The 25,220-nt window shown below is 55.7% G+C and overlaps 1 protein-coding gene and 2 long non-coding RNA genes across 7 annotated transcripts; 2 read left to right on the top strand and 1 right to left on the bottom strand.

Annotated features, from left to right (window-relative positions):
* The first annotated feature begins 204 nt into the window (after positions 1-204).
* Positions 205-5,352, top strand: LOC141960234 (uncharacterized). 5 transcript variants are annotated; one of them, XR_012633582.1, is made up of 6 exons: positions 205-264; positions 947-1,467; positions 2,765-3,042; positions 3,941-4,176; positions 4,673-4,782; positions 5,243-5,352. It is a non-coding gene; the product is annotated as an uncharacterized LOC141960234 (long non-coding RNA). The 5 variants fall into 5 exon arrangements; XR_012633581.1 differs by having other exon boundaries at positions 2,765-3,861; XR_012633583.1 differs by having other exon boundaries at positions 2,784-4,176.
* Positions 4,893-6,908, bottom strand: LOC141960235 (uncharacterized). Its single transcript, XR_012633584.1, has 2 exons — positions 6,382-6,908; positions 4,893-5,396 (listed from the first exon to the last, which is right to left on the bottom strand). It is a non-coding gene; the product is annotated as an uncharacterized LOC141960235 (long non-coding RNA).
* Positions 6,909-17,724: 10,816 nt separating this feature from the next.
* On the top strand, positions 17,725-23,256 carry GC (GC vitamin D binding protein). The gene is made up of 12 exons (XM_074903943.1): positions 17,725-17,833; positions 19,407-19,476; positions 19,918-20,050; positions 20,143-20,354; positions 20,768-20,900; positions 21,048-21,142; positions 21,451-21,580; positions 21,729-21,931; positions 22,150-22,282; positions 22,401-22,498; positions 22,741-22,873; positions 22,969-23,256. Exons 1-12 carry the CDS (start codon positions 17,725-17,727, stop codon positions 23,020-23,022), a joined length of 1,503 nt encoding a protein of 500 aa, XP_074760044.1. The 3' UTR covers positions 23,023-23,256.
* The last annotated feature ends 1,964 nt before the right edge of the window (positions 23,257-25,220 follow it).

The following is a 25,220-nucleotide window of genomic DNA, read 5'->3' as shown; positions in this document are numbered from 1 at the left end:
ACCAGCTGAACTCCCCATCAGGCGACAAAGACGATTGTGTGCTCCCGCCCTGGCTCACGATTGGCGGTTCCCTTGTGACGTTAGCAGCGTTGATTGGATAGAGGGATCCAGGGCCCGCCTCCTTCTCCGCCCCTGCGGCAGGTGCGCGGCCCCCCCCGAGGCTGTGAGAAGCGCCGTGAGGGGCGGGAGCCGCTGCAGTACCCGCGCCGCCGCCAGGGGGCCACGCCGCGGGGCACAGCGGGAGGGACCCGGCGGCGCGAGCAGGTACGGGGGCCGCCGAGCGTCTCTCTTACTGTTGGGGTGTGCTCTGCCTGCAGAGGGGGTCCCTACCGCATCCAAGCACCGTCTCCGCGGACCTGAGGCCGCCGCCGTGCCCCTCGCGAACCTTGGGCCCGGCCGCAGTGAGCTGGGACGGGGCCCAAGCAGGCCCGGGGGGTCGTTGGGCCCGGCTGAGGCTTGAGGGTGGTGTCCGGACCTAGGTGGGGCCTGAGGGGGTGTCCGGGGTGGGGGATGGTTGGTTGCCCCCTGGTTGGGGCGTGCCGGTGTCGGGGCCTGGCTGGGATGGCGGGGCGGTGAGTCCTGGAGATGGGGGTGGTGGAGTCCCCCGGGCTGTGGGGGGCAGCTCCGTCCCGGAGCAGTCCCGTGGGGCTCAGCCTGGGGTTACGGGGCTTCCGTGCATAGATGCCGCCTCGCAGGAAGCCGCTGCCGTTGCACGTCCCCGCGGGGGCAACGGGCCCGGACACGGGTGTCTCCCCGTGCGGGCTCCGGGGCGGGGGGCTTTGAGGTGTGGGCCACGGCTGGGGGTGCTGCCGGGGGTGCTGCCGTGCCTGCTGCCGTGCCGGGGGAGCTCTTGGGGACTGGCGGGTCGGGTGGGCGCAGGCTCTGCAGTAATGCTGGGAGCCCTGTCTGAGGTTTCCCTTGGTGAGTTAATGCATTTTTGGTGCAGATTTTATGGTCCCCGTGTAATGGTGGTACTGCTGGATCTGCCACGATGCTCGGGACTGAACCCATTGCCAGCCCCGGCCAGGCCAGGATGGTTTGGGCTGCACTGCAGGGTGTTCCCTGGACATGAGGGCATGGTCTTGGCATCCAAACCGCAAGACTGGATGGACTGTCTGAATTTCCTGGGGTTCTCCAAAGAGGGGAAATGAGACAAGATGCTCGTTACTGCCCTGATCACTGTGAGTAAGAGAAGGCAGGAGAGCCACCAAGAGCAGGAGGCACCTGCATTGGCTCCACCTGTTGCCTGGGTTTGTCTGCAGTTTCTTCTGGTTCTCAGCTTCAGCTGTTGGCAGTTACTTTGAAGAACAGTTTTTGTTTCTTCCTTCAACACCCCAGGAGCTGCAGCTGGTTCTGGGCAGGGCTGGAGGTCCCCTGAGCTGCTGGGGGCTGTGGGGCTGGCACCAAAACCGCTGCAGCGGTTCTTCGGGTCACCCAAATGAGAACAACCTTTCTGCAGGAGTTCTGGTGAGTTTAAGGGTGCCATTATGTGCATTTTTGTTTCCTTTTGGTTAATGCAGTTCATTAGCTGATGTGTTTAAGCAGCAGTTTGCCAGTCCCCTATGTGTGCTTGCTAGGCATGGGTTATGGTTAAGGTGTGAAGTTATAACTTAAGGCTAAAGTTTTGACTTGGTACAGCAGTTGTTATATTTGTGCATCGGTTTTTACCATGCTTTTCTTCCCCCTGCCCTGTGAGAGACAACTTGTAACTCCCCAAAAAGAGTTACCCCTTACCCCTCCTCATACATGGGATATGTAGGTATGTGGGTTAACCTTGGGGACAGACCCAAGGAAAGTGTGTATGAGTTGGTAGGGGAGAGAAGCAGGGAGAAAGAAAAAAGAAGACATGAAGAAGTGAAGAAGAGGGATGCATCCCTGATGAACTTGGATGGGACCAGTGCCAAAACCTGGGCTAGTAATCTCTATTCTCTCTATCTCCCTCCTTTCCTTTTTTTGGCTTTTTCCTTCACTGCTATTAAGTGATGCAAAGTGTACTATATTGCTTGTTATAATTCATTATATGCTTAGCCAATTATTGTGTATCCAGTTAGTACATTGTGGGAAGTTAATAAATGACTGGACTTTGAGACCTGTCTCACTGTTGTCCACCCCATTGGGGATTTACAATTCTAGAGTCACTTGTCTCCCTTGTCAGAGCAAGATGCGACACCCCCCCTGAAAACAGAGTGGTTTATTGCCCTATGTCCTTCTCCAAGCTCTTCCCATCCATCTGCCTGACCCTGCACTCTCTCAGCCGCTGGGTTTTTGCTAGGAGCCCATGAGTGACCAGGTGTGGCATTGGCTGCCTGCCACAATGTTTCCCAGCTGCCTGTGCTGCCATTGCCATGCTGCCTGCACAGCTCTGCTGTGTGCCGGGCATAAGGACTGCTCACTAACAGAGCCACCAGCATCAGGGCAGCTGTGACTCTGGGAAACCTGCTGATGTCATGGCTGTTCCCACCGCTGGTGAATGGGGACATTGGTGGTGGCTGTGGTGACTTTGTTCAGGGCACGGGAGAGGGGAGCGGAGCTCCTGGGGGCCTGGGGCTACCACAGGTCCCTTGGCCAAAGACCCAGGGGCTGATACCTCCCTGCAGGACTCACTTGGAGCAGCGTCAGGGGCAGCCATGGGGGCGGCTCTGGCAGCAGCATGTGCTGCCCATGCGCCCTGCCCAGGGGCTGTTAAGAAAAAGCTGGTCCCTAGCGATGGCATCAGTGAGTCTTTATCATATGAAAACATAGTAACTTTGCTGCTCTGTACTAGTTCTCGTTCTGCACCGCAGCATGATGGGGTGGTGGAGTTTACTGGAAACGTGGGCAGTGTTCACACTGAAGTAAAACAACCTAAAGGACAACCTGGCCCTGAACATAAGGACTTTGCTTCGTGGAAGCTGAGAGCTGTCCCTGAAGGATAAAGGACACCCCGAGGTAACACTGGCATCCCAGCACCTCGGACATGGTTTGAACCCCTCCCAGCATGGACTGGCATCACAGAGAAGCAACTCAGGCAAGGCAGGCTTCAAGGGTGTCTGAATCAACAAGGTAAGCAGCAAGAATTCTGCAGAAATAGAGTTGCTTTGCCAAGTTTTTCTGTGCTCAGTGGTTGGTAGTGTGAGTGCCAGTGATGAGTCAAGCATGTTGGGTCTGAATGTTTGAAGGGTGTGAGAACCCCAGGTGAACCCACGTTTGAGGTGCCCTGGTTGGGCTGGGGTGCCTCATGTGCACGAGTAATGTATTTCCTCTCATGACTCCATAATTTGCATCCCAGCCTCTACTTGGTCAGCACACACCAGTTGTGGGTTTGCTGCAAGGTGCTGGGCCCCCCTTCCCAGCCAGGTATCCAGTTCTCAGCGCCCGGTTCCTGCACCACTCTGGGGCAGGCACACGGGGAAACTGCAGGTGAGTGGTCTCTCCCCTGGTGTGGGACCCCTCCATGGGATTCTGGCTTGGGCCCAGTGATTTTTCCTGGTGGGTTTCAGCACTAGCCCTCTGGGAGCAGCGGCTGCAGCACGGCCTGTAGGGCTGGGGGGTCCCTGGCAGCTCCCCACTTCCACCACGGGATCTATCCCAGCTTGATGATGCTGGCGGCTCCTGGGCCTGGCTGCCAGCCGTGTCTGCTGGGGGAGAAGGAGACTTCTGGGGGCTGGGGGTCTCCCTCCTCCTGATGCAAGCACTGGCTGATGTCTTCTCCACAGCTTCTTCCCAGAGTGGCTGCTGGCAGGACAGGCTCCTCCAGCCTGGCACTGGCTCTGCCAGAGCCGGGGAGAGTTCAGACCAGCAGGGACTGGTTTCCACAGGGTTTCAGCCCTTCAGCATCATCTGCACAGGGAGATGACCAAGGACCGGAGCTGGCAGCATTAGGTCACTCCCATGGCAGGGCCTTGGGGTGGCTCTGAGCTCTGTTTGAAGCCATGGTTTGACGTAAAAACTACTTTTTCAGCTCAAGTGACGCTGCAGTGCGAGCAGAGGCCTCTCCAGGGACCCGCAGCATCTCCTGCAGCCCCGTCGGTGAGAAGGCGAAGCCGGCCTGGATGGGCACAGGGAGCGGCGGCCGTCCTGGTGCTGCTGGTCCCTCGGGAGGTGTTGGTGGCCCCGGCGATGCTGTGTGGCCGTGTCTGTGCTGATGCCTGGGGAGGGCTCATCCTGGCACCTGGCAAGGAGCGTAGCCCCAGGGTGGTGAGTGCCCAGTGAGACCAGGGTAGCTGAGGGATGGGGAGGGTGGGTGCCGTCCCCTGGCAGAGCTCCCTGCAGGGCCCAGGGCGGGAAGGGGGGTCCCAGCACTGGAGGGGCAGTGCTGCCCAGGGCTGGGTGGCATGTTTTGGGGGACCATGGCTGTGAGGGGCATTGGGAGCCAGCACTGTTGGGGTTTGGTCCAGACCTTGCTGGCACTGTTCCCAGTTTGGGCCTGCTGCTGCTCAGGGCAGGTGGGTTTTTAGCCAGATCCTGGCTCTTGCCCACTCTTCCAAGGAGAAGTGGGATGTTTCTGGTGTCCTGTCCCTGTTTCTCCCTCCCCTCCCATCTTGGGTGTGTGGTGCTGGGTTGCTGCTTCTCAGGGGTCGGGCAGAGCTGCCAGTGCCTGGGAAACAGCAGGGTTTACAGGGCAGCAGCCCCAGGGACTCTTTGGGCCAGGCTGCGCTGCCAGGAGCTGATTGTCCCCCATCTACCTGCACAGGGACAGAAGGAGGAGTGCTGGAACCCCAGGAAGAAGCCAGGGGGCCAGGACATGCTGTGGGGACTGCACAGCTCCAGCACAGCACGGCTTTGGGCTCCTGTTTTCCTCAGGTCTGGCTCCTGGATGGCTGTAATGGTTTAAGCCCTGCCTGAACCGGAGAGCGCGTTGCCGTTGCCCTTCCCCCACCGGGTTGGGCTGGAAGTTAGGCACAAACCTGGGCTAAAATAAGAAGAAATTTAATATAACAGAGTGATAAAGCAATCTGAACAACAACAGTAGCAATGATAACAATAAACAGCAATAACAATGAACAAGACAAACGATATACAGAGAAATACTGCTAGCTGGTCATGGAAACAGGTTCCCACCACCCAGCCAGCTAAAAAGGTTCCGCCCCTGGACCTGAAGCCAGCATGGTATGAATAACCTGGCTGGAGATACCTAACCCTATCCTAGCTGAACCAGGACAATGGTTTTGTCCAGTTTCAACTCCTGCTTCTTGTGGCTCCAGCTCATTTGCAGGTTGGTTGTTTCTGGTTCAGCCTGTGAACAGCTCCAATTTGTTTGTAGTTTCAGGTCTTGCTCCAGTTCAGTTTTGGCTGCAGCTTGTTTCCATCTCCAGTGCAATTGTGGCTCCAGATCATCTTCAGTTCCAGTTTCTCTGTGGCCCTAGCTTGTTTTCACCTCCAGCTATGGCAGCTTATGCTTGTTAAAACCACCTTGGCTTTTAACAAAGTTGTAAATCAATCACTGTCATACCTGTACACATGTTGACTGATTACTTTGTGTTTATTGTTCAATGACTATTCTGGTGTTTGTACACGAAAAGATGGTGTGAAAAGTGTCTTTCGCCCCAGAGACTATCTCAGACATTTAATTCGGCCTGGTGCATGCCAGCCTCCCTGGCTTTGGGGACCAACACGACCTGACCCCCATCCCCCCTCCAGCCCCCAGGAGTTCCCCTCCCTCTGGAGCCCCCTGAGCTCATTCCCGTCTCCCCAGCCCAGCTCCTGCTCGGGGAAAACCCAGGACTGGGCCCGTCCCTGAGCCCCAAACCACCCCCCTGGGCCTGCTCTGAGCCCCAGGACCGGCCCGGGCCGGGGGTCTCCTCTCCCAGCACCCACCGCTCAGCCTCCGCTGCCGTGACCCCAAACGGGCCCGAGGATTCGAGTCCCCAACACCCCGCGGCTGAGCCCCCGACCGCCCCGGGCCCGCGTGTGGCGGCGGGACGGGCCCGGGAGCCCCGGCGGGGGCGGGCGGTGCTCGGGAACGGGCCGGGGGGACCCGCGGGGCGGGCCCGGCCGCGGGCGGCTGCGCCGAGGCCGGGGGGCGCCGGACTCCGGCGCTTTATTCCCCGGCGCCCCGAGACCCGCCGGCGCCTCCGCGGAGCCGCCGGCAGCTGCCCTCCGGCCTCCGCTCCGGCGCCGCGGCCCCTGCCCCGCCGGCCGGCCCCGCGCTCCCGGGCCGGGCTCCCCCGTCTCACCTGGCCCCGCCGCGGGAGCCCGGACCGGCCGCCGCCGCCGCGGGCAGGAACCGACTGAGGGCTCCGGCGCGCCCGCGCGCGCCCAGACCAGCTCGGGCCGCCCCGCGCACGCGCACTGGCTACCCGCCCCCTCGCACCTCTATCGGGCCCCGCCCCGCGCACCTGTGCCCGGCCCCGCCCCTCCGCGCCCCGCCCCGCCCCGCGCCGCCCCTGCTGCGGCCGTTACCGGTGCGCGGGGCTGCAGCGTCGGCCCGGCCCGGCCGCGGCTTCTGCTGGCGTGGCGCAGAGCCGGCGGGCGGAGAGGCGGGGGCCGGGCCGCTGTTGGTCTTCGCGGGGATCTCTCGGTGCTGCTGGGGGCGAACCGGCCCGTGTCCGCGCCTCCCCGGGTGCGTGGGGCCCGGCCCGGAGAAAGGCGGCAGCGCCGGGACCGGGACCGGCCTCACCCGGGGTTCCCGGGACCGGCCGCGGCGCCTCCGTCCCGGCGCCGCGGCCTGCAAGAGCCGCTCCCCGGGCCTGGCCGCGGGGCGCGCCGCCCGCTCCTGCCGCCTGCCCGCGCGGGGGTTGCTCCGCTGGGGCTCCGGACACGGCCCCGCCGCGGCGGTGGGGGGAGCCGTGGCTCTGCCGGTGCCGCCGTCACGGAACAACGGCGGCGGCTCCGAGCAGGCGCAGGGCGAAGGCCGGCGGGGCGGGGGCTGCCCCGGGCGCGGACCCATCCCCGGGTGCGGGGGCTCCGCCCGGCGCCGCCTGCCCCGGGCCCGGCCCGTCTCCCCGCTGGCCGGGGGCAGCCCGGCCTCGCCCCGGGACCCAGCGAAACAGCCCGCGGAGCCCTCTCTGTGTCTGAGCAGGCGGCTGTGGGCTCTGCTTGAAGCTCTCAAGTGTAAGACTTGGTGTCTGTTTCTGAGGCTTAAACTGGCCTGTAAACCTAGTTTCAAGCCCCAAAACACAGCACTTAAGCTCTTGCTCGGTTCTGACACTGGCCGTAGGAGCCTTGTTTTGAACCTCCAATACACAGGACTTAGTCTCTGAGCCCAAACATGCAGGACTTGGTCTCTGTTTTAAGCCCCCCAAATACAACATTTAGTCTTGCTTGGTGACCCTGCTTTCAAGACCCTGAACACACAGGATTTAGACTCTGTTTCTGAGCCCTAAATCTGGGCAAAGAAGCCTTGTTTTGAGTCCCCAAAACACAGCACTTAGTCTCTGTTTCCAGACTTGAACATGTGTAACTGTCTCAACTCCTGTGTTCCTGAGCCCTAGACTTACTTTCTTTTCCTAAACTCTAAACCTGGACAAATGAACCTGATTTCAAGCCCCCAAAACGCAGCACTTTTAGTCTCTGTTTCCAGACCTGAACACATGTAACTGTCTCAACTCTGTGTGCCTAATCCCCAAACCAGCCACTGGGCATGGTTCTGAGTCTGAAAAATGCAGAACTGACTTGGGCTCTCTTTCTGAGCCCTAAACTGGCCAAATGAGCCTGGTCTCAAGACTGTAATATGCAAGACTTACTTAGAAACAGAGACTAAGCTTTGAACCTGGCCAAATGAGCCTGGTTTCAAGCCCCAAACACACAGGACTTAGTCTCTGTTTCCAAGACCTGAACACGTGTAACTGCCTCAGCTCTGTGTGCCTGAGCCCCAGATCCCACAGGATTCACTGTTGGTTCCCACACCAGCCACTGAGCCCAGGTCTGAGTCTGCCAAACACAGGACTCGGGCTCTGTTTCTGTAACCCAGAACTGGCCCAGTGAACCTGGTTTCAAGCCCCACGGTGCAGAACCTGGTCTCTGTCTCGAGGCCAGGCCTGGGACTTGCTCTCAGCTCAGCTGCCCCTGGCCAGGGCCCTTCTCCCAGGCCCAGCCCTGGCTCCACTGAGCCCCAGCCCCCGTGGGCCAGGCTGTGCGCCCCATGGCTCAGACGCCCACCCCTGCTGGAGCCCCAATCCGTCCCCTGGCCAGTGCCCACAGACCTGACATGACCCGCAGCCCCGGCTCTCCAGCCCCTTGCCCACACTGACCCAGGCAGCCGGGGGCTCACGCTCTGCTCTGCCCCCCGCCCCAGCAACCCTGAGCCCAGCCTGGCGCTCTCTCTCTGAGCCCAAAGCTGCTCTGTGGTGCCGGGTCAGCAGCACCTAAGGGGAAAACCATGACAAATAAACCCACCATCAGCAGCAGCAGCTTATTCGTGACCCACAACAGACATGGGCTTTGGGTTGAGGTGCTGATTTTCTCTCATCTCCACATCTTTCTCCATATCTATCACATATAAGGGACAGTACTGAGACTAAATCACATTTATGGTGTCATTCTTGACACTGACAGCTCAGGTCTGGAATAGAATGGAATGCAATACCGTACAGTACAATACAATAGCGGTGATGTTTTCCTTTACCCAGCAACCAAACGCAGCCCAGGATACAAAAGGAGGTTCCCATGTGCCTTGTAAAACTCAAACCATTCCAGGTTGGTCAGGAAATAAGGGTTTTTCCCTGTTAACACGAACAAACCCTACCCTTTCAGTGTAAGAAACCAGCCTTTCACAGAGCGCATCCTTCCTACCGCCACGAGAGGCCAACATGGGAAGAGAGGCCACATCAGCCACTTGAGTCACCGTCCTCACGCTCATTTCCACTTCTCTTTCCTTTTCCTCACTCTTCAGGCAAAATATACAAAGGGTTGGGGGAGACGTACAGAGTCAAATGCACACACCCCCCCCCAAACTAGTTTTTACATTGGTTTCAATCAGGATTACCCAGTTCTCATTCAAACTCAGCTGTAGCACTTAGGAGAGGCTTCTCCTCTGCACCAATTTTAGGTGTAATTAATTGCTTTATCTTCAACTCCCTGCTCTCTTTGCAGCTCAATGGCTGCTTCCAGCTTTAGTAAAGACTCTGCCTCCCTTTTTTGGGAGATCTCCTGCCGACAAGGTGAGCGCTCACCAACTCGGCCACAGGCTGAATGTGACCAAATCTCATGGCAGCCAGCACCTGGCAGTGAGGGCCGTGGGGCTCTTGTGGCCCTGTGCCATGGGCTCCTGTCCCGGGGGCTCAGGGAGCCACCGTCCCTCGCTGGGCAGCGACAGGCCGAGCAAAGCCCGGGCTGGTGGCACCGAGAGCAAGGGACACCCCAGCCTGGCACTGGCACTGCAAGACCCCACATGACAAGAGCTTGGCCAGGAGGGGAGTCTGTGTCCCCTGAGCAGATGACCATAAGCACAAAATCTTGGAATGGACTGAAAAAAAGCAAGCTGGGAAGTGCTCCACTGCAGCTCTGGCTGGGAGTTGCTGCTGGTTCGTCTCGGCCACAGGCAGGTTACAGCTCCTGCCCATTTGGCAATGCAGGTGGGTGCAGGAAACAGCATTTATTCTGGGTTTCAGTCAGAAAAGGAATCCTGAAGGCAGTGAGGATGGGGGTAAATACTCTCGGGCTGCTCTCCTCCCTCAGCCTGGAGGAGACCCTGACCCTGTGGCCAGCAGGGCTGTAGCTGCCAGGAAAGAGTGTGGAGCTGCCAAGATAAGCCTGGCCCAGCAGGCCGGAGGCCAGATCCACACAGCGTCAGAGGCCAATGCGTTACAGAGGTGCAAGGCGCAGAGCGGGACCTTCCGGAGCCTCCTGCAGCCAGAGCCACCCCTCAAGGGCACCTCGGGGATGCTCCTGCCCACGGTCCAGACAGAGCTGCATCCCACGGGCAGGGTTGGGGCCAAATTTGCCATGCATAAGCCCTGCAGTGCCTGCTGCAAAGCCCAGCCTGCCTTCTGCCCGTCCCCTCCTGCCCCACAGCGCAGGGCACAGGGCTGGCTGGCCAAACAGTTGTGCAGGCACAACCCTGTTGCTGGTCTCTCCATACATCTCTCCATACTTCATCTCCCCATCAGCAGGGACTGACGCCTGGGGTCACAGCAGCGAGAATGATGCAGCTTTTCTGGGTGTCACCCTTGAAGAAATGAGGCCAAGTTGGCATGAGCATCACTGCTTTCTGCCGGGGGCATTGCCCGGTTTTATGGGCACCTGTGGCAAAGCAGGCGCTGTTCAGTTGGATGCTCTTTTCACTGCAGGAGCCACAAAACGGCTCTCATCTCTACCTGTGTCAAGGAGAAGAAGTTCTACCCTGCACAAAACACCTATAGATAAATGCCGTGTCGCATGTTGGATCTGTGGAAAAGCTGCTATTCCAGGTGAGCAGTATAATGACGCAGCTTTGAACATACATCGCCTGTGTCACCTCTGGCTCTGAAAGACTCAGCAGAGGCTGCTACCTGCTGCTTTGCAGTGGAGGTTGAAACGGCTGCCTACAGGAGGCTGAAAGTGGGGAAGCCAGCAGAGAAGGAGATGCTCTAGGGATCAGGGATGGTGCTGTCGTGGCACAGAGCACTCCCAGTGGCACCAGGGCGATGGGCTGGGGTCTGCCCTGAGGCAGCGCCTGTAAACTCAGCCTTGCACTCCCCGGGGCCCGGCACCACATTTCCAGAAAGACCCGAGAGCCGGGGCTGAGCACACTTTAGCTGTGCTGCATGGCCATGGCCATGATTTTCCATAGGCTCAGCCTAAACCAGCTTCCTGGGAGAAACCACTTCACCTTGTTTCAGCCTGAGCCTGGTGAGATAAATCCCACCGGTGCAGCCACTGGGGAGGGGGAAAGGGGAGCTTGACCATGGGGAGACAAAGACCTTGGGCAAAGCCCCTGGGCAGGACAATACACCTCCAGCTATTTACTTTTATGAGAAACATTTCTGGAAGGGGCTTTGGGGGTTTCTCTGCTGCGACACCCCCCTGGGAGCTGGGAGGCTGCTCACTGCCTGGCCGGCTCTGCCCTCCCGCTGCCCCCACAGCACCCAGGCAAGTGAACAGCAGCACCCTGAAATCAGAGCGCTGCTCTGGTCAGGGGGGGTCTCTGCTGGCACCAGCTTCAGAGCTGCTGTTTGTGGAAGCCAACCAGTTGTAAAGGTAGTGGCATCCATTGGAACTGGAAAACGGTGACCAGCTCCCCCTGACTGCCCCTGTGCCGGCTGCTTTGCTGCTTCTGGCAGCAACAGGAGCTGAGGGGCACAATTTAAGCAGCCCCCTGCAAGGAGGACACGTCTGCCTCTTCCCTGTTGTTCTTTATCACTGTTCAATTAATTTTTAAACCCATCTGAGTGTGACAATGTCGGGATCCTAGCTACCAGAAGCAAACCTTTCCCAGAAAGAAGAGCAACAAAACATCCCAAAGCCCAGCCCATGACAGGGTGGTAGCACCGCAGGTGCAGCCTCAAAACCCTCCCTGGGAGCACAAGTCACTCCTGTTTCTCCCTGCTCCATCGTGGCCCACAGCTCCATATCCCCGCTGAGGGTGGGGAGGCATTTCCCGGGGTCAGGAGCAACCAGGCTGATCCTCACCCATGGGTGCCAGGCAGGCCAGGGGGTGATTGACAGCACCCCAGACAGGCTGGGGGAGAGGTTGGAGATGAGGGTGTAACATGGAAAAGGACAGAGGAAATAAAGCCCCAGGTGCTACCCCAGCCCAGGCTGGGTGAGGAGATCACAGGCGGCTTTTGCTGCCCTTTAGCCCTTTGTGCCATAAACCTCCCCCCCATCCAGCTTGATTTCCCAAACAGGGGCACACGCACCTCTCAGCTTTCCATGGAAAACCCACATGGAATCGTCGGCAGACAAACGAAGCAGGAGTGGCTTGATTGCCTTTGGATGCATTTATCTGAATTATTTTAGCAATGACATTATTCGCCGTCACTCAGTGCAGCTGCTGCAGCGCTGCGGGGAGGCTGGTGCTCCTGCCCCAGGCAGCTCTGTGGGCAGGGAAACCCATCCCACTGCTTCCTGGGAGAAGCTGCTCTCCATCCATCAGACACAGCACCAGCCCCAGGAGTGCGGCACAAGCTTTATTCCATACAACATCATTATTGCAGAGAGCCCACAGCAGCAAAACCAGGTACAAACTCGGCCTGCACAGCACATCGGGTCACCGGATCGGTACCAAGTGAAATACAACCAGAGGCCCATCTCCAGCCCCGTCCTGTCCCCGGCCCTGGCTCGACACAGACACTGCCAGGCATGGGCACAGACACACAGCGCTGTTTTCCCTACACCAACCTGTTCCAGCTAAGCCACCGAATCAGTCTCGTTGGCTTTGTTCTTTTGCCAGTGATGGAGAAGAGGAGAGACAGACGGTTGAGGTTTGGGAGGCAGATGCCAGCGTGCCCCACCCGCCCCCTACCCAGCTCCCAGCTGGCAACAGCCCCTGGCCCCAAGTCACCCACAGCTCCATCAGAGGCCAGCAGTGAGCTGAGGGGCTTTTGGTTTGGCTTGGTGGGGGGGTTTCATAGGGCCTGAGTTTATATAGCTAATGAATAGAGCCCTTTCTGCATTTGAAGCAGCACTCCTCTCAGCAAGGAGACACAGATGTGCTCCATCTTCCCTGAGTAGGGTTAAGCACACGCCTCACCTTGCTTCCCATCACATCATCCCACATCTACACACATCTATACACACACATAAACTTCAGCAGCCTTTGTGCAATGCTAACTCCACTCTGGCTGCTTGCCTAGACTTGACTTTTGCCAATTCCCACACACTACTTAACAAGCTAGCTTTAATGTATTTTTTTTAACCACTCAAAGAGAAAAGCAGATCACCAAGGCACAGCAGTCCCCAGCAAGGCAGAAGTTGGGCTGGGGAGGGGCAGTGACACCCCGTGTCCTGCCGCAGGGGCAGAAGGCAGCCCCCGAGCTCACGCCTGGCTCCTTACCGTGTTCAGGAGCCATGGGGCTGTCTCTCTCCCAGGGGCTGCAGCAGTGCTGGGGAGCAGAAAGGCCCCTCCCCAAAGCCCAGCCCAGCACCTCAGATGAGCCACCCACACCTGGGGAGAGCCTAGAAATCAGCCCTGAGAGGCTACTGCTGTAATTAATTAAGAATTTAGGCAACTACTCACCAGATGCCTAATTTTTGCAGTGCTGGCTACAGGTCTGTGCTCCCCACCTACACAGGGAAAGCCTCAGCAGCTCTAAAGAAAAAACTTTACCCTGCTTTGGGCTGGGGGTGCCCAGGCTCACGGTGCCAGCAAAGCGTGAGTGTGTCGGAGAGTGCAGAGGAGGGACAATAAACTCTTCCCCGCTGTGAATGTGCTCAGAGGTCTCTGCGGCAGCTGCAGGGACCCCGGGCTCTGTGTGGCTCCCCAGACCCTTCTCTGGGTGGATTCTAATGGGGTGAGTGGTGACAGCCCAGGCAGTCCCTACGTGTCCCTGGTCCCACAGATTCTCAGTGCAATGCCATGTGGTCCTGGAGGAAAATCTGGCATGGCTGTGCCAGCATCTGTAGTGCAATGTGCCAAAGAAGCATCCCAGGGCTCGAGGCCAGGGCTGGTGTTATAAGTGCTCCCTGGGGCAGGTCCCTCCATCCCGAGTGGTGAACGTCTTGCCAGATTCACTGTCCCCTGGGGAAATAGCTGTCCTCACATTGTGTTGGCTGGCACGACAGGATGCCTTCCCTGGCGAACACCAACAGTGAGGTACTCGGTTTGCCCTGGGGCTTGTCCCACAGCCGCAGCACACAGCCCTGGGGCTCAGCGGTGCCCCGGGGTGAGCCCCTGCAGCGTGGCACAAGCCCAGCCTGCCCTGGGGATGCTCACGGTGACGTCGGGGCACAAACACACGGACCAGGGCTGGTCTCCTTGGCATGGCTGTGCTCCTCACAGCCCCTCTCAGGGGCTGCCTGTCAGCAGCACAGCCAAGCTGGCAGCTCCAGCCCCACAGTGGGGTGAGGAGGGCTCCCCACAGACGGCATGGGAACCCCAAAGCCATTGATGGAGACCAGCTGCCCCAGGGATGGCTGCAGGCTTCAGCCAGCCCCTCGGCTTGGGGCTGTAGGCAGCTTAGGGCAAGGGAGGGCAGCAGCAAATCCCAAACCCACCATAGCTTCCCTGCACCCTGGGGGCTAAACAACACCTAGCCCTTTCCCTGCATCCCTACTGCCCAAGAGCACCCACACCCACTATTGCATTCCTTCCTACCCTCTCAGATGCAGGTCCTTTCCTGTCCACTCAGGAGTACCTGCAGCTGGGGGGCTGCCTCAGCTGCTGGGAGAGGACAAAAGCAAAACAGAAAAAAAAAAAAAAAAAAAAAGACTGGAAGAAAAAGGGGTGGGGAAGGAAAAAATAAGGGGGGAAAAAAGGAATAAAAGACAAAAATAAAAATCCAGGGAAAAGAGATTAAAAAAAAAAAAAAAAAAAAAAAAAGGAAAAAAACCCAAACACTTTGGGGGAGGGAGGAGGGAAAATACAGAAAAAAATAGATTTTAAAAGGGGGAAAAAAGGGAACACAGAAAAATAAAAATAAAATTTAAAAAATAAAAAAGCACAAACAAAAAGTAGAGGTGCAAAAGAAGTGAAATAAATAGCATGAACAGCACACCCACCTGCCACTCTCATGAGCAGCTGGGGGAGAAGAAAAGCCGGTGAACCAGCAAAACTGATCCAGAAAAGCCCTGGCGTAAAAAAAGTCCAACCCCTCAAAAAAACCCAAACCCCATGAACCAACCATGCCAGAAACAAAAGCCTTGAGTGCTGGAGCTGGGACTGCTCTGGGGAGGGGTCAGGTTCACGGTCCTCAAGAGGAGTGGAGGCACTGGAGCCAGGCAGCTTTGCCCGTGTCACAGTGTGCACTGAGACTGGGCACATTTGGGGTCTGGAGCACAATGCAGTGGTTGGATTTCCATCATTCCATCCCCTCAGACCTGCTTCCCTCTCTGCAACCTGCTCTCTAGGCAGGTCCAGCGACAATTTTGGATGGATTTTTTCCTATTTCCAGGTTTGACTTTGGACACTAGAAGACAATAACGTGAATTTTCATTTCTCAGGGGGTAAATGGAAAGCTTAGCTTAGCTCTGAGGAGATCCTGCAGAGCTCTACAATGCTCCCAGCAGAAATTTGGGATGGGTTTGGGACAGGCGTATGTGGGAATGGTTTGGCTGCTGAAGCCTGGCTGCCAGGACTGAGCCCCCAAACACCCTTGCGCTCAGCCAGGGTGCTTGTAGGTGCCCCCCCCCCCCCCCCCCCCCCCGCCCCAGACACCCTAGCCCAGCAGCTGCAGGGGCAGGTATTTACCCCGATGCTGTACAACTTGCTGAGGCACTCTCTGGAGCTGAGCTTCCCAGGATAACTGCTGACATTTCCCAGCAGTGTTGGATGCTGCCGATCCTGCAGTGTTTAACACCCTGGCATGGAGGGGTTCATCGATGCTGCCCACACTCATGGGATGGTTTCTCGGGGAAGGAGACATGGAGGCATGGGCCAGCACCAGTGTGCTGGCACTGGTGTGTACCAGGAGACACAGCCTGGTACAGCCTGGTCTCTTAATTATTATGCATGACAAGGACTTATGCAAGCAGTCTGAAAGGAACTACCTCCAAAATCATGCCCTTGTCACTGCATGGGGTGAGCAGGCAGGCATGACCTGAGCAGCTGCTGAGCAAGGACAAGAGGCAGGACCACCTTCCTGGCAAATATACAGCATTTCGTTACATTAGGTGGGTGTTTATGTTTTCGCTTGAGTATTTTCTGATGTGTTTCTTGGTCTCACTTGGATTTTCCTCTCTAATTCTTCAACCTGGTCTAGTGGAAGGTGTCCCTGCCCATGGCGGAGGGGTTGGAATTAGATGATCTTTAAGGTCTCTTGCAACCCAAACCATTCTGTGATTTTATAATTAACTTCCCTTGCTGTAAAGATGAGACTAGAGACAGGGGAACATCATATATGGGGCATCTTATATGCATACCTGACATATGCACATCTCCTGTAATTGGGCATCAATACACACACACCCCTTATAGAAGTGCCCGAGGACAGGTGAGAGCACCCATCCCCCTCTCATTGTGTCCTGGAGAGGCACAGTGCAGAACCCAAGTCCCAGATGATGCAAGTGCAGCAGGATGGTGAAGCAGGATCCCAGAGGGGCCAAATCTGGTGAGGGACACAGGCAGGAGGCCCCTGCCATGCCTGAGGAAGGAGGACTGGCTGGTTTCAGCCTAGCACACCACCAGTTTTCATAATTTTTCACATCCTGATGAGTTGTTACACATACCCCTAGATTGCAGTGATTTTACATCAATTATCTTCCATCTGGTTTAAACCATACACACGTTTTTGTTCAAAACAGGCTGAATAGGTGGCGACTCAACATCAAGCTTCTGGGAAATTACAACTTGATTCATACAGAGTAGTCACAAAAGAGACTAAATATCTGTGTTTATACCCAAATAGCCCATTACCTAGACTGCTTCCACAAGCACAGCGTAATCAAACCCTCCTCTGAACTCTAATGGCCCTGAATCCTTCCGAGTATCCACAGTATGCTGCTGCTTCTGGTTCTATTATTCCCCAGGTCTAAAAATATTGCCGCTGTACGGAAGAGCATCTCAGCTGGCACATACACCTAGGTGGGCCTGGCCACAGGGGAAAAGCACCTTTAGTCCCAGCAAAAGCAAGAAAACTCACTTCACACATCTGGAGGTGCACACAGTCCTTCTCACCTCTGTTTTAATCCAGAGCCACCTGTAAACCACAACTATTGCACGACTGTCCCAAGAAACAAGCTCACCACTGCAAGATTTGGAGGGTGGCCCAAGACTAGCAGCAGCCATCTCACACGCCCCAAACAGCTGCAAACTCTCTGTACTCTTGCCTGGTGAAAGGGATATTTAAGATCTGGTTGCTCTAGCCACGACTAAGCTGCTAAAAAGCCCCAGGGTGTCATCGGTCTGTCCGCCCACGGGAAGCCACTCAAGAGGAGCCAGTTGCTTCAGCAAACACCAGTAACCCAGGGTGGTATTTGCTAGATATTTATTTTACAGCACTCTTGGGTCATGATGCCTGCTGTCTGCCTTCCAAAGGCTGAATAAATAAGCTGCTCTGACCTTAGTGGTTCCATGGTCTCTCTTTCCCCGAGCCCAAGCACCCTGCTGTGCCATGTACAGCACCCGCCACCTCTTCTGCTGCAGCTCCCAGGGGGCTCCGCTGTCAGCCCAAGGAGGGGAAAAAGCAATTCATGCTCTCAGAAAGCAGCAAACTGCTGGGCACCTGCATGTGCAACCCCTGTCCATCGGTCATTTTGAGTGCGAGCCACCCTGACCTAGCATCTGTGCAACATGGTCATGGCAGAGCAGGGCATTGCATCAGGCCACCATCTCCTCACGGAGCAGTTGTCCCCACCTAATCACCACCCGGAGAGAACATGGTCTGCTTGCACCCAAAAAGTCTGGGGTCCTTCCTCACACGGGGCTGGGAGGACCATTTATTGGCCTGACCACACATGGCTTTGCCACTTTGCCCGGGATACTTTGCCCGGCACATCTCCTCTTGTCGTTCATGTTGCGCCCATCATCCATCACAGGCAGGAGGACCCTGCCTGAGGTCCTGCAGCAATGCATCCCCATTTTGCCAAGTTAATGATTAAAATCAGTCTGATTTTGGAGGCGCTGGCACCCAGGCTGTGGCAGGCAGGCCAAGGATGCTCACCCTCTACCCCACCAATGGGATTAATCATTCACCCGGTAATTGGCAACCCATCCATATAAAAGCTGGGATGGGTTTCCCAGTGCCATTCTTCAGCAGGAGGAAGGAAACCAGCCCCAACATGAAGGTAGCTCTCACCCTCCTGCTGCTTTTAGCCACCACGCACGCCGAGCACAGAGGTAAGGACATTTATCACACACCTGGGGCTTTGCTCTTCCCTGGGGACAAACAAGGGGTACGAAGCTGGGGACCATCAGCTCTGGTGGTTTTCGGTGGTTTTTCAGCCTCCCCTCTCCCCAGCCCACTGGCGACTCACCGGGTAGGAATCAGAGAGGGGAAAGGGAAAGCATGGGGGGAAGGCATGTTTCGGCACTTGGGACGTCCCTTTGGGGTGATGCTGGAGGAGCTGGGAGAGGAAGAGGCTGGGCTTGGGTTGGGGGCAGAGGGAGGAGGAGAGGACAGTGTCACAGGGCCTGGCTTCTTCCCTGTGCAAGGGAAAACAAGATTTTCTGACCCCCTTCACAAGCACCATTTCACTGTAAAACCCACCCCTCAGATGGAAACAATGCTCTGTGCCACCCCTTGCTGCCTTTACAGCTCCAGAATCATCCACTTGCCAAAAAGCTCCCTTGGAACTTACTTCTCCCATAACACTTTATGAAAACAAAAAGAAATGCAACAAGTTGGCACTCTACAGCAGGACCAATAGCCACTGTTTCTGCAAGGAAAGGGAATTGCCTTTTACCACAGCTTCCTCTTTTTATTCCCTGGTGCTACCAGCCTTGCAAAAGTCCCCTCACCCTTTCTTTCCCACTGAAGCAATGTGACCTTCAGTGTAACAGCACATAACCCTTCAGTTTTGGGGAAATGACCCTGCTCTGCACTGTAATGCCAGTAAATAGTTGGTATCAATATTTACCCTGCCAGTACCAAAGTCTAACCAATGTCATTTGTAGCAAAAATCAATGCCATTTTTCCAGGGATGAGAGAGTTGCTGGGGATGTCTTCACTGCTGGGTGTTCCTGACCTCTGGGTTTCCGTCTCAAGAGCTCCCAGCCTTTACACTCTCCAAAACCTGTCAGAAAAACTAACACCATGCATTTCAAACACACAGAAATGTCCATTTGGTCAAGGGGTGAACACATCTAATGTTTTACCTGTAGTTGTCCCAGCTACAGCGAAGGGTTTTCCCCTGCTCCTTTCCCTGCAGAGCTGGAGCAGCATCTCCTCAGGGACTATGACTTGAGAAAAGAAGCAATTGCATGAAAAAATAATAATCCTCAAGGGAATAAAGCGAGAGCCCTGCAGCCTTTGGACCACATTTTGTGGTGGTGTAGCATCTCTCATTCCCATGCTGCTGCTGTCAGGGAGGAAAGCAGAACGTGAGAGAAAAATAGAGGGTCAAGTGGGAACAGGCAGTTCCCCAAATGATCGTTTTCCCTGGCAAAAAGCAAAAGACCCAAGTTATTTTCTGTAGGTAGGAGAGTCAATTAAGCGAGTCATGCTGCTTTGTTGTTGTCGGGTGTTTTTTTTGTTACAAGGAGAAAGATTGATGGAAATGAGCTCCATTGCCACCCAAAGAGAGGGCATCAGAGGTGTTACTGCCAGCGAAAGCAAACCCAGCATTTTCCCAAACCCCAGCCCCAGGAGATGCAGGCTCGCCCGGTCCCAGCTCCCTGGGCACCACCCAGGCTGCACCCAAGCGAGCCAAGGCACAAATCCTGCTCTCAAATCCTTTTTCTGCACTTACAGGTAAAGCTTATGTCCGGGACAAAGTCTGTCAGGAGTTCAAGGCCCTGGGGAAGGAGAACTTCCGAACCCTGTAGGTACCTCCTGCCATATTTGCCCTCCCAGGACACTCAGCACCTAAGCTAAGACCACAAAAAATTAAATAAAAATAATCTTAGAAAGAAGATTTGTTCACTCCCTGCAAATGAGGACTCCAATGGCTTGTAACAGGAGAAAAGTTTGCTTTATTTTTGAACTCCTCAAAACAAATTAGGTGCCTAAATAATTAGCAATTCTAACAGAGATGGCCCACAATCCCCTGGAAAGGGCAGCCCCCAGCCTGAGACCCGCTCTGGGTCTTTCCAAGCTGTTTTCCAAGGAATATGCTGCTATTTCTTGCAGTGCTGCAGCTGCTCCTCTCCAGCTGACAGTGTTAAACCCCGTTTTGACAGAATGATGCTGCAATGTGATTTTTTTTTTTATAAGAGAAATAAACCTGCCACCAGCTCATCCTCTCCTTGCTCCCTGCTCCCAGAACCATTATCGCTAACAGCAGAAAATTCTCCAATGCCACTTTTGAGGAGATCAGTCACCTCGTTGGCGAAATCGTCTCCCTGGCTGAAACCTGCTGCGCTGAAGGTGCTGACCCCTCCTGCTACGATGCCGGGGTGAGGCCGACCGAAGCTGGGTGATGGACCCCAAAACTGGGAGTGGGGGGACAGGATGGCCCCTGGCATGTAACCTCCTCTCCCTCCCACAGTCCTCAGCTCTGTCAGCCAAATCCTGTGGTGAGGACTCGCCTTTCCCAGCCCATGCTGGCACGGCTGGGTGCTGCGCCCAAGAGGGGCTGGAGCAGAAGCTGTGTCTGGCCGCTTTGCAGCACCCGCCCCAGGAGCTGCCCCGCTACGTCCAGCCCTCCAACGAAGAGCTCTGCCAGGCCTTCAAAAAGGACCCCAAAGACTTTGCCGACAGGTAAGCCGGACTGGGGATTGTGCTCAGTCTCACCAGTAATGTCCGGTTGAGCCCAGGTGTGTGCCGGTGCCAGATGACGTCTGGGTGCTCACCAAGCAAACCTGTCCCAGTCTCACCCCTCTGCCTTCATGGCTGTGGGGCTACCGGTGCATCAGAGTAAAAGGTCAGAGTGTCCTGCATTTGCCCAAGCCCCGGGAACAGGATTTTACCAATGCGATGAGGGGTGACAGTGCCTGTGCGAGTGGCTGGAGAAGGGCCACCAGCCTGAGCAATGGATTGACACAATAAGCCAGAAGCACGGGGTGGTACCTGGAGAGTGCTCCCAGCCCCTAACACCCCAAAACCCCTACATCTCCTGCACCTGAGCACCCGATCACAGAGTGCCGGGTGTTCTCAGCCCACATCCACCACAGGTTTCTCCACGAGTATGCCAGCAGCTATGGCCAGGCGCCCCTGCCTGTGCTCCTTGGCTCCACCAGGACCTTCCTCTCCATGGTCTCTACCTGCTGCATCTCCCCTGAACCCACTGCCTGCTTCCTGAAGGAGGTGAGACCCTTTGGACCCCTGGACTCATCCTCATCCTTGCTCCTTGGCGAGCCGGGTGAGAACCATACTGACAGCCCAAGGAGAGGTGGTGGCTGGGAAAGGCTTGCATTTCCCTTGGAGGACACCTCCATCTTCTTTTTGTGGCAGAAACTGGAAAGGAAGACCCTCTCCCTCCTCACCCTGATGTCAAACCGGGTTTGCTCCCGCTTCACGGCATATGGGAAGGGCAAAGTCACCTTCAGGTAAAAGGGGGAAATGACCTTTTCTCTCCTTGAACATGGGTCAGGGTGGGAGCGTGTTCCTGTTTCCAGCTGCAGATCCTGTTCTGAGGCAGCGTTCACAAAGCTAAATTTTAATTAAGATGTAAAAACAAGTGTGTTGTAGCATCCAGTGGGAATGCCCTGTGTATAGCGGCAGCACAGAGCGAGCCCCGTGGCTCCGCATCATCTCCCTCCTGCATGTCTATGTGGCAAAAGCCCTTCTCTGAGCTGTTAGCAGGGGAAGAGGAGCTGAGCTCCCTAAGCCCCTTTTATGCCTTGTGCCTGCCCAGCTACCTCACCTCGCTTGCTCAGAAGATGCCCAGTGCTTCCTTCGAGGACCTCTTCCCCCTGGCAGAAGATGCTGCTGAGGTGTTTTCCGAGTGCTGTGACTCAGTGGCCGAGGACTGCATGCAGAAGAAGGTAGGGGAGACAGGACCCCACCCCAAAACCACATCCCAACTCACAGCAGGGGCTTAGGGAGTGAACCCCATCACAGCGAGGGGGTTGCAGCCTCACCAGCCCCAGCAGGATACTGAATCACACACACCCTCTGCTCCCCTCTTTGCAGCTATCAGAGCACACAGCTAAGGTCTGCAGTTCACTGTCAACCCAAGACGAAAGGTTTGCTGACTGCTGCAAGGGGACAAACCTCATGCAAAACTATTTCTGCATCTCGGCTTTGCCACCAGCACCTGCCCCCAAACTGCCAGAGGCTCAGAAGCCAATGAACAAGCAGCTGTGCAGTGAGGATGGGGCTCTCCATGCCAAGAGGTGAGTGGTACCCATGCTGACTGAGTACCTGACCCTTCCTTCTCCACTTGTCTTCATTATATGCTTTGATTATTATTAGGATAACCAGGGGAGCATTCTCTCTTCTCTCAGAGGTGTCGCCCCCAGGAGCTGTACAAGATGCAAAAAGCAGGCCCCATCCCACGTTGAGCAGCACTGGTAATGAAAACTCATACGGCGACTCATTTTTCCCACTCCAGGTACCTGTTTGAGCTAGCACGGAGACACACCAGTGTCCCCGACACCTTCCTTGGCAAACTATACGATGCCAGCGAAAATGTCAGGGGGGAGTGCTGCTCTGCAAAGGACACCTCTGCCTGCCTGGACAGCAAGGTGAGGGGAGTGGATGGCTCTGTTGTCTCACTCTGATCTTCCCACCCTGGCCCCATCTCCCTCAAAATCCCTGCAGAGGTTTTTCCCAGCCTGCTTACAGCCATCCTCTGCCACTCAGCGCCAGCAGATGGGAGAAGAGCTGCCCCGCTTTCTGGAAAAGGCCAACCAGCTCTGCGGGCAGTACACTGAGTTAAATTTCCTTGACTTCAAGAAGAGGTAAGCCTTTGCCCCCTGCCCAAAACTGGATCAGCGAATGCAATCAGAATTTGGCCAAAATTCTGAGGATGCACGAATGGAGACAGTGGTTTTGAGTCTAAGTAGCAGCAAAATATGGGGAAGCGTGATGCATCCACTCACACTCCCCACCCCACCACCACCCTCCACCCCCCCCGAAAATGCCATAGGGGTATTTAATGCCCTCGGGTCCCCGCTAAAACCCACCCATCCCCACACCACAGGCTGCGGGAGAGTTTGACACAGATGATGCCAGAGGCTGGCCCCGAGCTGCTGGGGCAGTTGGTGGAGCAGCGAGCTGACTTTGCCTCTACCTGCTGCTCCCATAACTCACCTCCCCTCTACTGCGCATCCAAGGTAAAGCTGTGGCCCCACACAACCCCGTGCCATGCTGGTGGCCAGCCCCTGCACCCTGGGGCTGCCCCTCGGCTCCTTTCCTCCCTGTTTTGCAGGTGAGCTTGGAGCTGGGAAAGGCGTGCGATGGAGGATCCTGCCTGCTGGGTTAGGTGCCTAGAGGTGAGCAGCTGGGGCCGGAGTCTGGCACACCAGCATCAGGGATGACTTCTCTGGTGATGCATGGATGGAAAAAGAGCAGGAGGAAAGGAGGCTGGAGGACACACCCGCAGAAGGCTGCTTTTCTTTGTGCTAGGTGAGGAACATGACACCGAGCCTGTGGCTCCCTGTCACCTGGCAGCACCACCAATGTATTCCTGCAACCATAATAAAGACTTTAAAAAGCACCCTCACTGCTGCTGGAAAGGTTTTCTGCACCCCCAGTGCAGTGGGGAGGGCTGGGAAGGGGCATGGCCCTGGCTTTACAGGCAGGAGAGAGAGAAGTGATCCCTGCTTTAGTCCTGGGAGTTAACGGTCGAAAAAATGAATCAAGAACACCAAAACCACTCATCAAGTGCTCCCGAAGATGTCTTTCTGTGGGTATTTGGATATTCAGCTAGCTGGAGACTCTAGCCCATTACCCAAGGTGGGGCCTCTGGGCACCCCTGCAGCCCCAGCTTCCCTGCTCCATACCCCAAATCCTGCTCCCCTGCCCATATGAGACCCCCGCAGCTTCCCTGCCTGCCTGCCAAACTGAGCCTAACCCTGCCAAGCACCGGCTGAGTTTTGGGGTGCTGTGGGCGAAGCAGCCCTGGCTTAGGAGGTAGGAGGATGGCAAACCCACATGGGAAAACAACGGGAAAATCCCCTGAGCCCAGATCTGGCGTTTTTTACGAAGAACAAGAACTAAATACACCAAGGAAAACAGAGAAAGATACCTCGGGACACAGAGCTCTGCTGTGCAAAGATAAACCAGCAAATTAAAACAGCCTGTGCTGTAGCAATAAAACATAGATGAGCTAAAGTGATGATCAAAGGAAAACAATAAATTAAATAGAGGGATACAAAAGGATCAGTGGCCTTACCAATGGGGCAGAGGGGCTCCATCTGGAAAGGGAAGATTCCACAAGAGGCAGAGAATTAATGGGCAAAATTGGGAGAAATCAATTTAAAGCTAATTTAGGCCCCAGAGTAATTAGTTTGCAGACAGCCTTAGCAGTCAAGTTGCCACGCCCACCAGACCTGACCTTAAGTGAAAACAAGAAACGCCCATTCATGCTGGTTCCTTTCTGTACTGGAGAGCATCTGTAGCCCCTGAGTCTCTTCTTGGTTTCCTCGTGATGTGAGAAAGGAGATGGAACTGTAGAGGCTTGCATGGGGTAGCAAGACATTGTTATTCTGGGGACAGAACTAGGAAGAAAGTATAAGTTGCCTTTTTTCTGTGCAAGGCACATGTCATTGGGCAAGACGAACACCCTTTCTCTGCATCGATGTGGAACATACTCTCTACAGTAACACACAGGCAGTTATCACCAACCTGGGGCTGGATCCTGCTGCATTGTAGCAGCGAATTCACAGACACTGAGACACCGCTTCCACCCACCCATTACCCTGTTACATCATGCTTTATTCTCCAGAATAATTAACAGTTGGTTTTTATCCTCTTCTGTTGGAATGAGGGACCCACATCTCATTCATATACTTGTCATTGCCAGGAAATTCTCTTGCCTCCCCTGGTACATCATTCTGTACGTAGATGTGTTTCCATTTCAGCTTCTTGCTGCAGGTGATACCCAAGGCAGCAGCTCTGGGGACCAGCCACAGTCACCACTGAACCCCTGGGCCCTGGTCGGACAGAGGGCTCTGTCCCATCCCTCCCGTAAATCAGTTTAGTCTCTGTCAGGCACAAGGCGCTAAAGACCAGCCCGAGCTTTCGCTCCATTTTGGCATCACATTTGTATCCGTCAAATTCAGGATGCATATAGTAAGGGCTAACAATTACAGTAACCTTCTGAGTTTCCAAGAAAAATTGGATAAATACAATTAAGTAAGCCAAGAACATTTCTGATGTGTGCTTCTTCTAGGAAATGTGCTGATAGATATGAAAAAAAGAAGGGAAAATAAAACATCAGTTGTTATTATCATTGCAGCTTTCCGGGTGAGAAGTGTGCACTGCAATACCCCAAGGGTATTTCCCAATGCTGAAAGCCTGGGCATGCTGGAGGGAGCAGGAAGCCAAGCCCAGGCTTTCTCCAGATCAGCCCGCATCACTCACCCCTTCACACTCTGAGCATAAAGCTTCTGGCAAGGGATTCACCCTGCACATTTTTGGGAGGAGGCATCACTTGCTGCTGTGGTGTTCTGTCCCCTT

This window comes from Athene noctua, chromosome 4, assembly GCF_965140245.1.
Source record: "Athene noctua chromosome 4, bAthNoc1.hap1.1, whole genome shotgun sequence".
Lineage (NCBI taxonomy): Eukaryota > Metazoa > Chordata > Aves > Strigiformes > Strigidae > Athene > Athene noctua.
The sequence above is the reverse complement of the archived record's forward strand: the minus strand, read 5'-3'. Positions and strand labels throughout refer to the sequence as shown.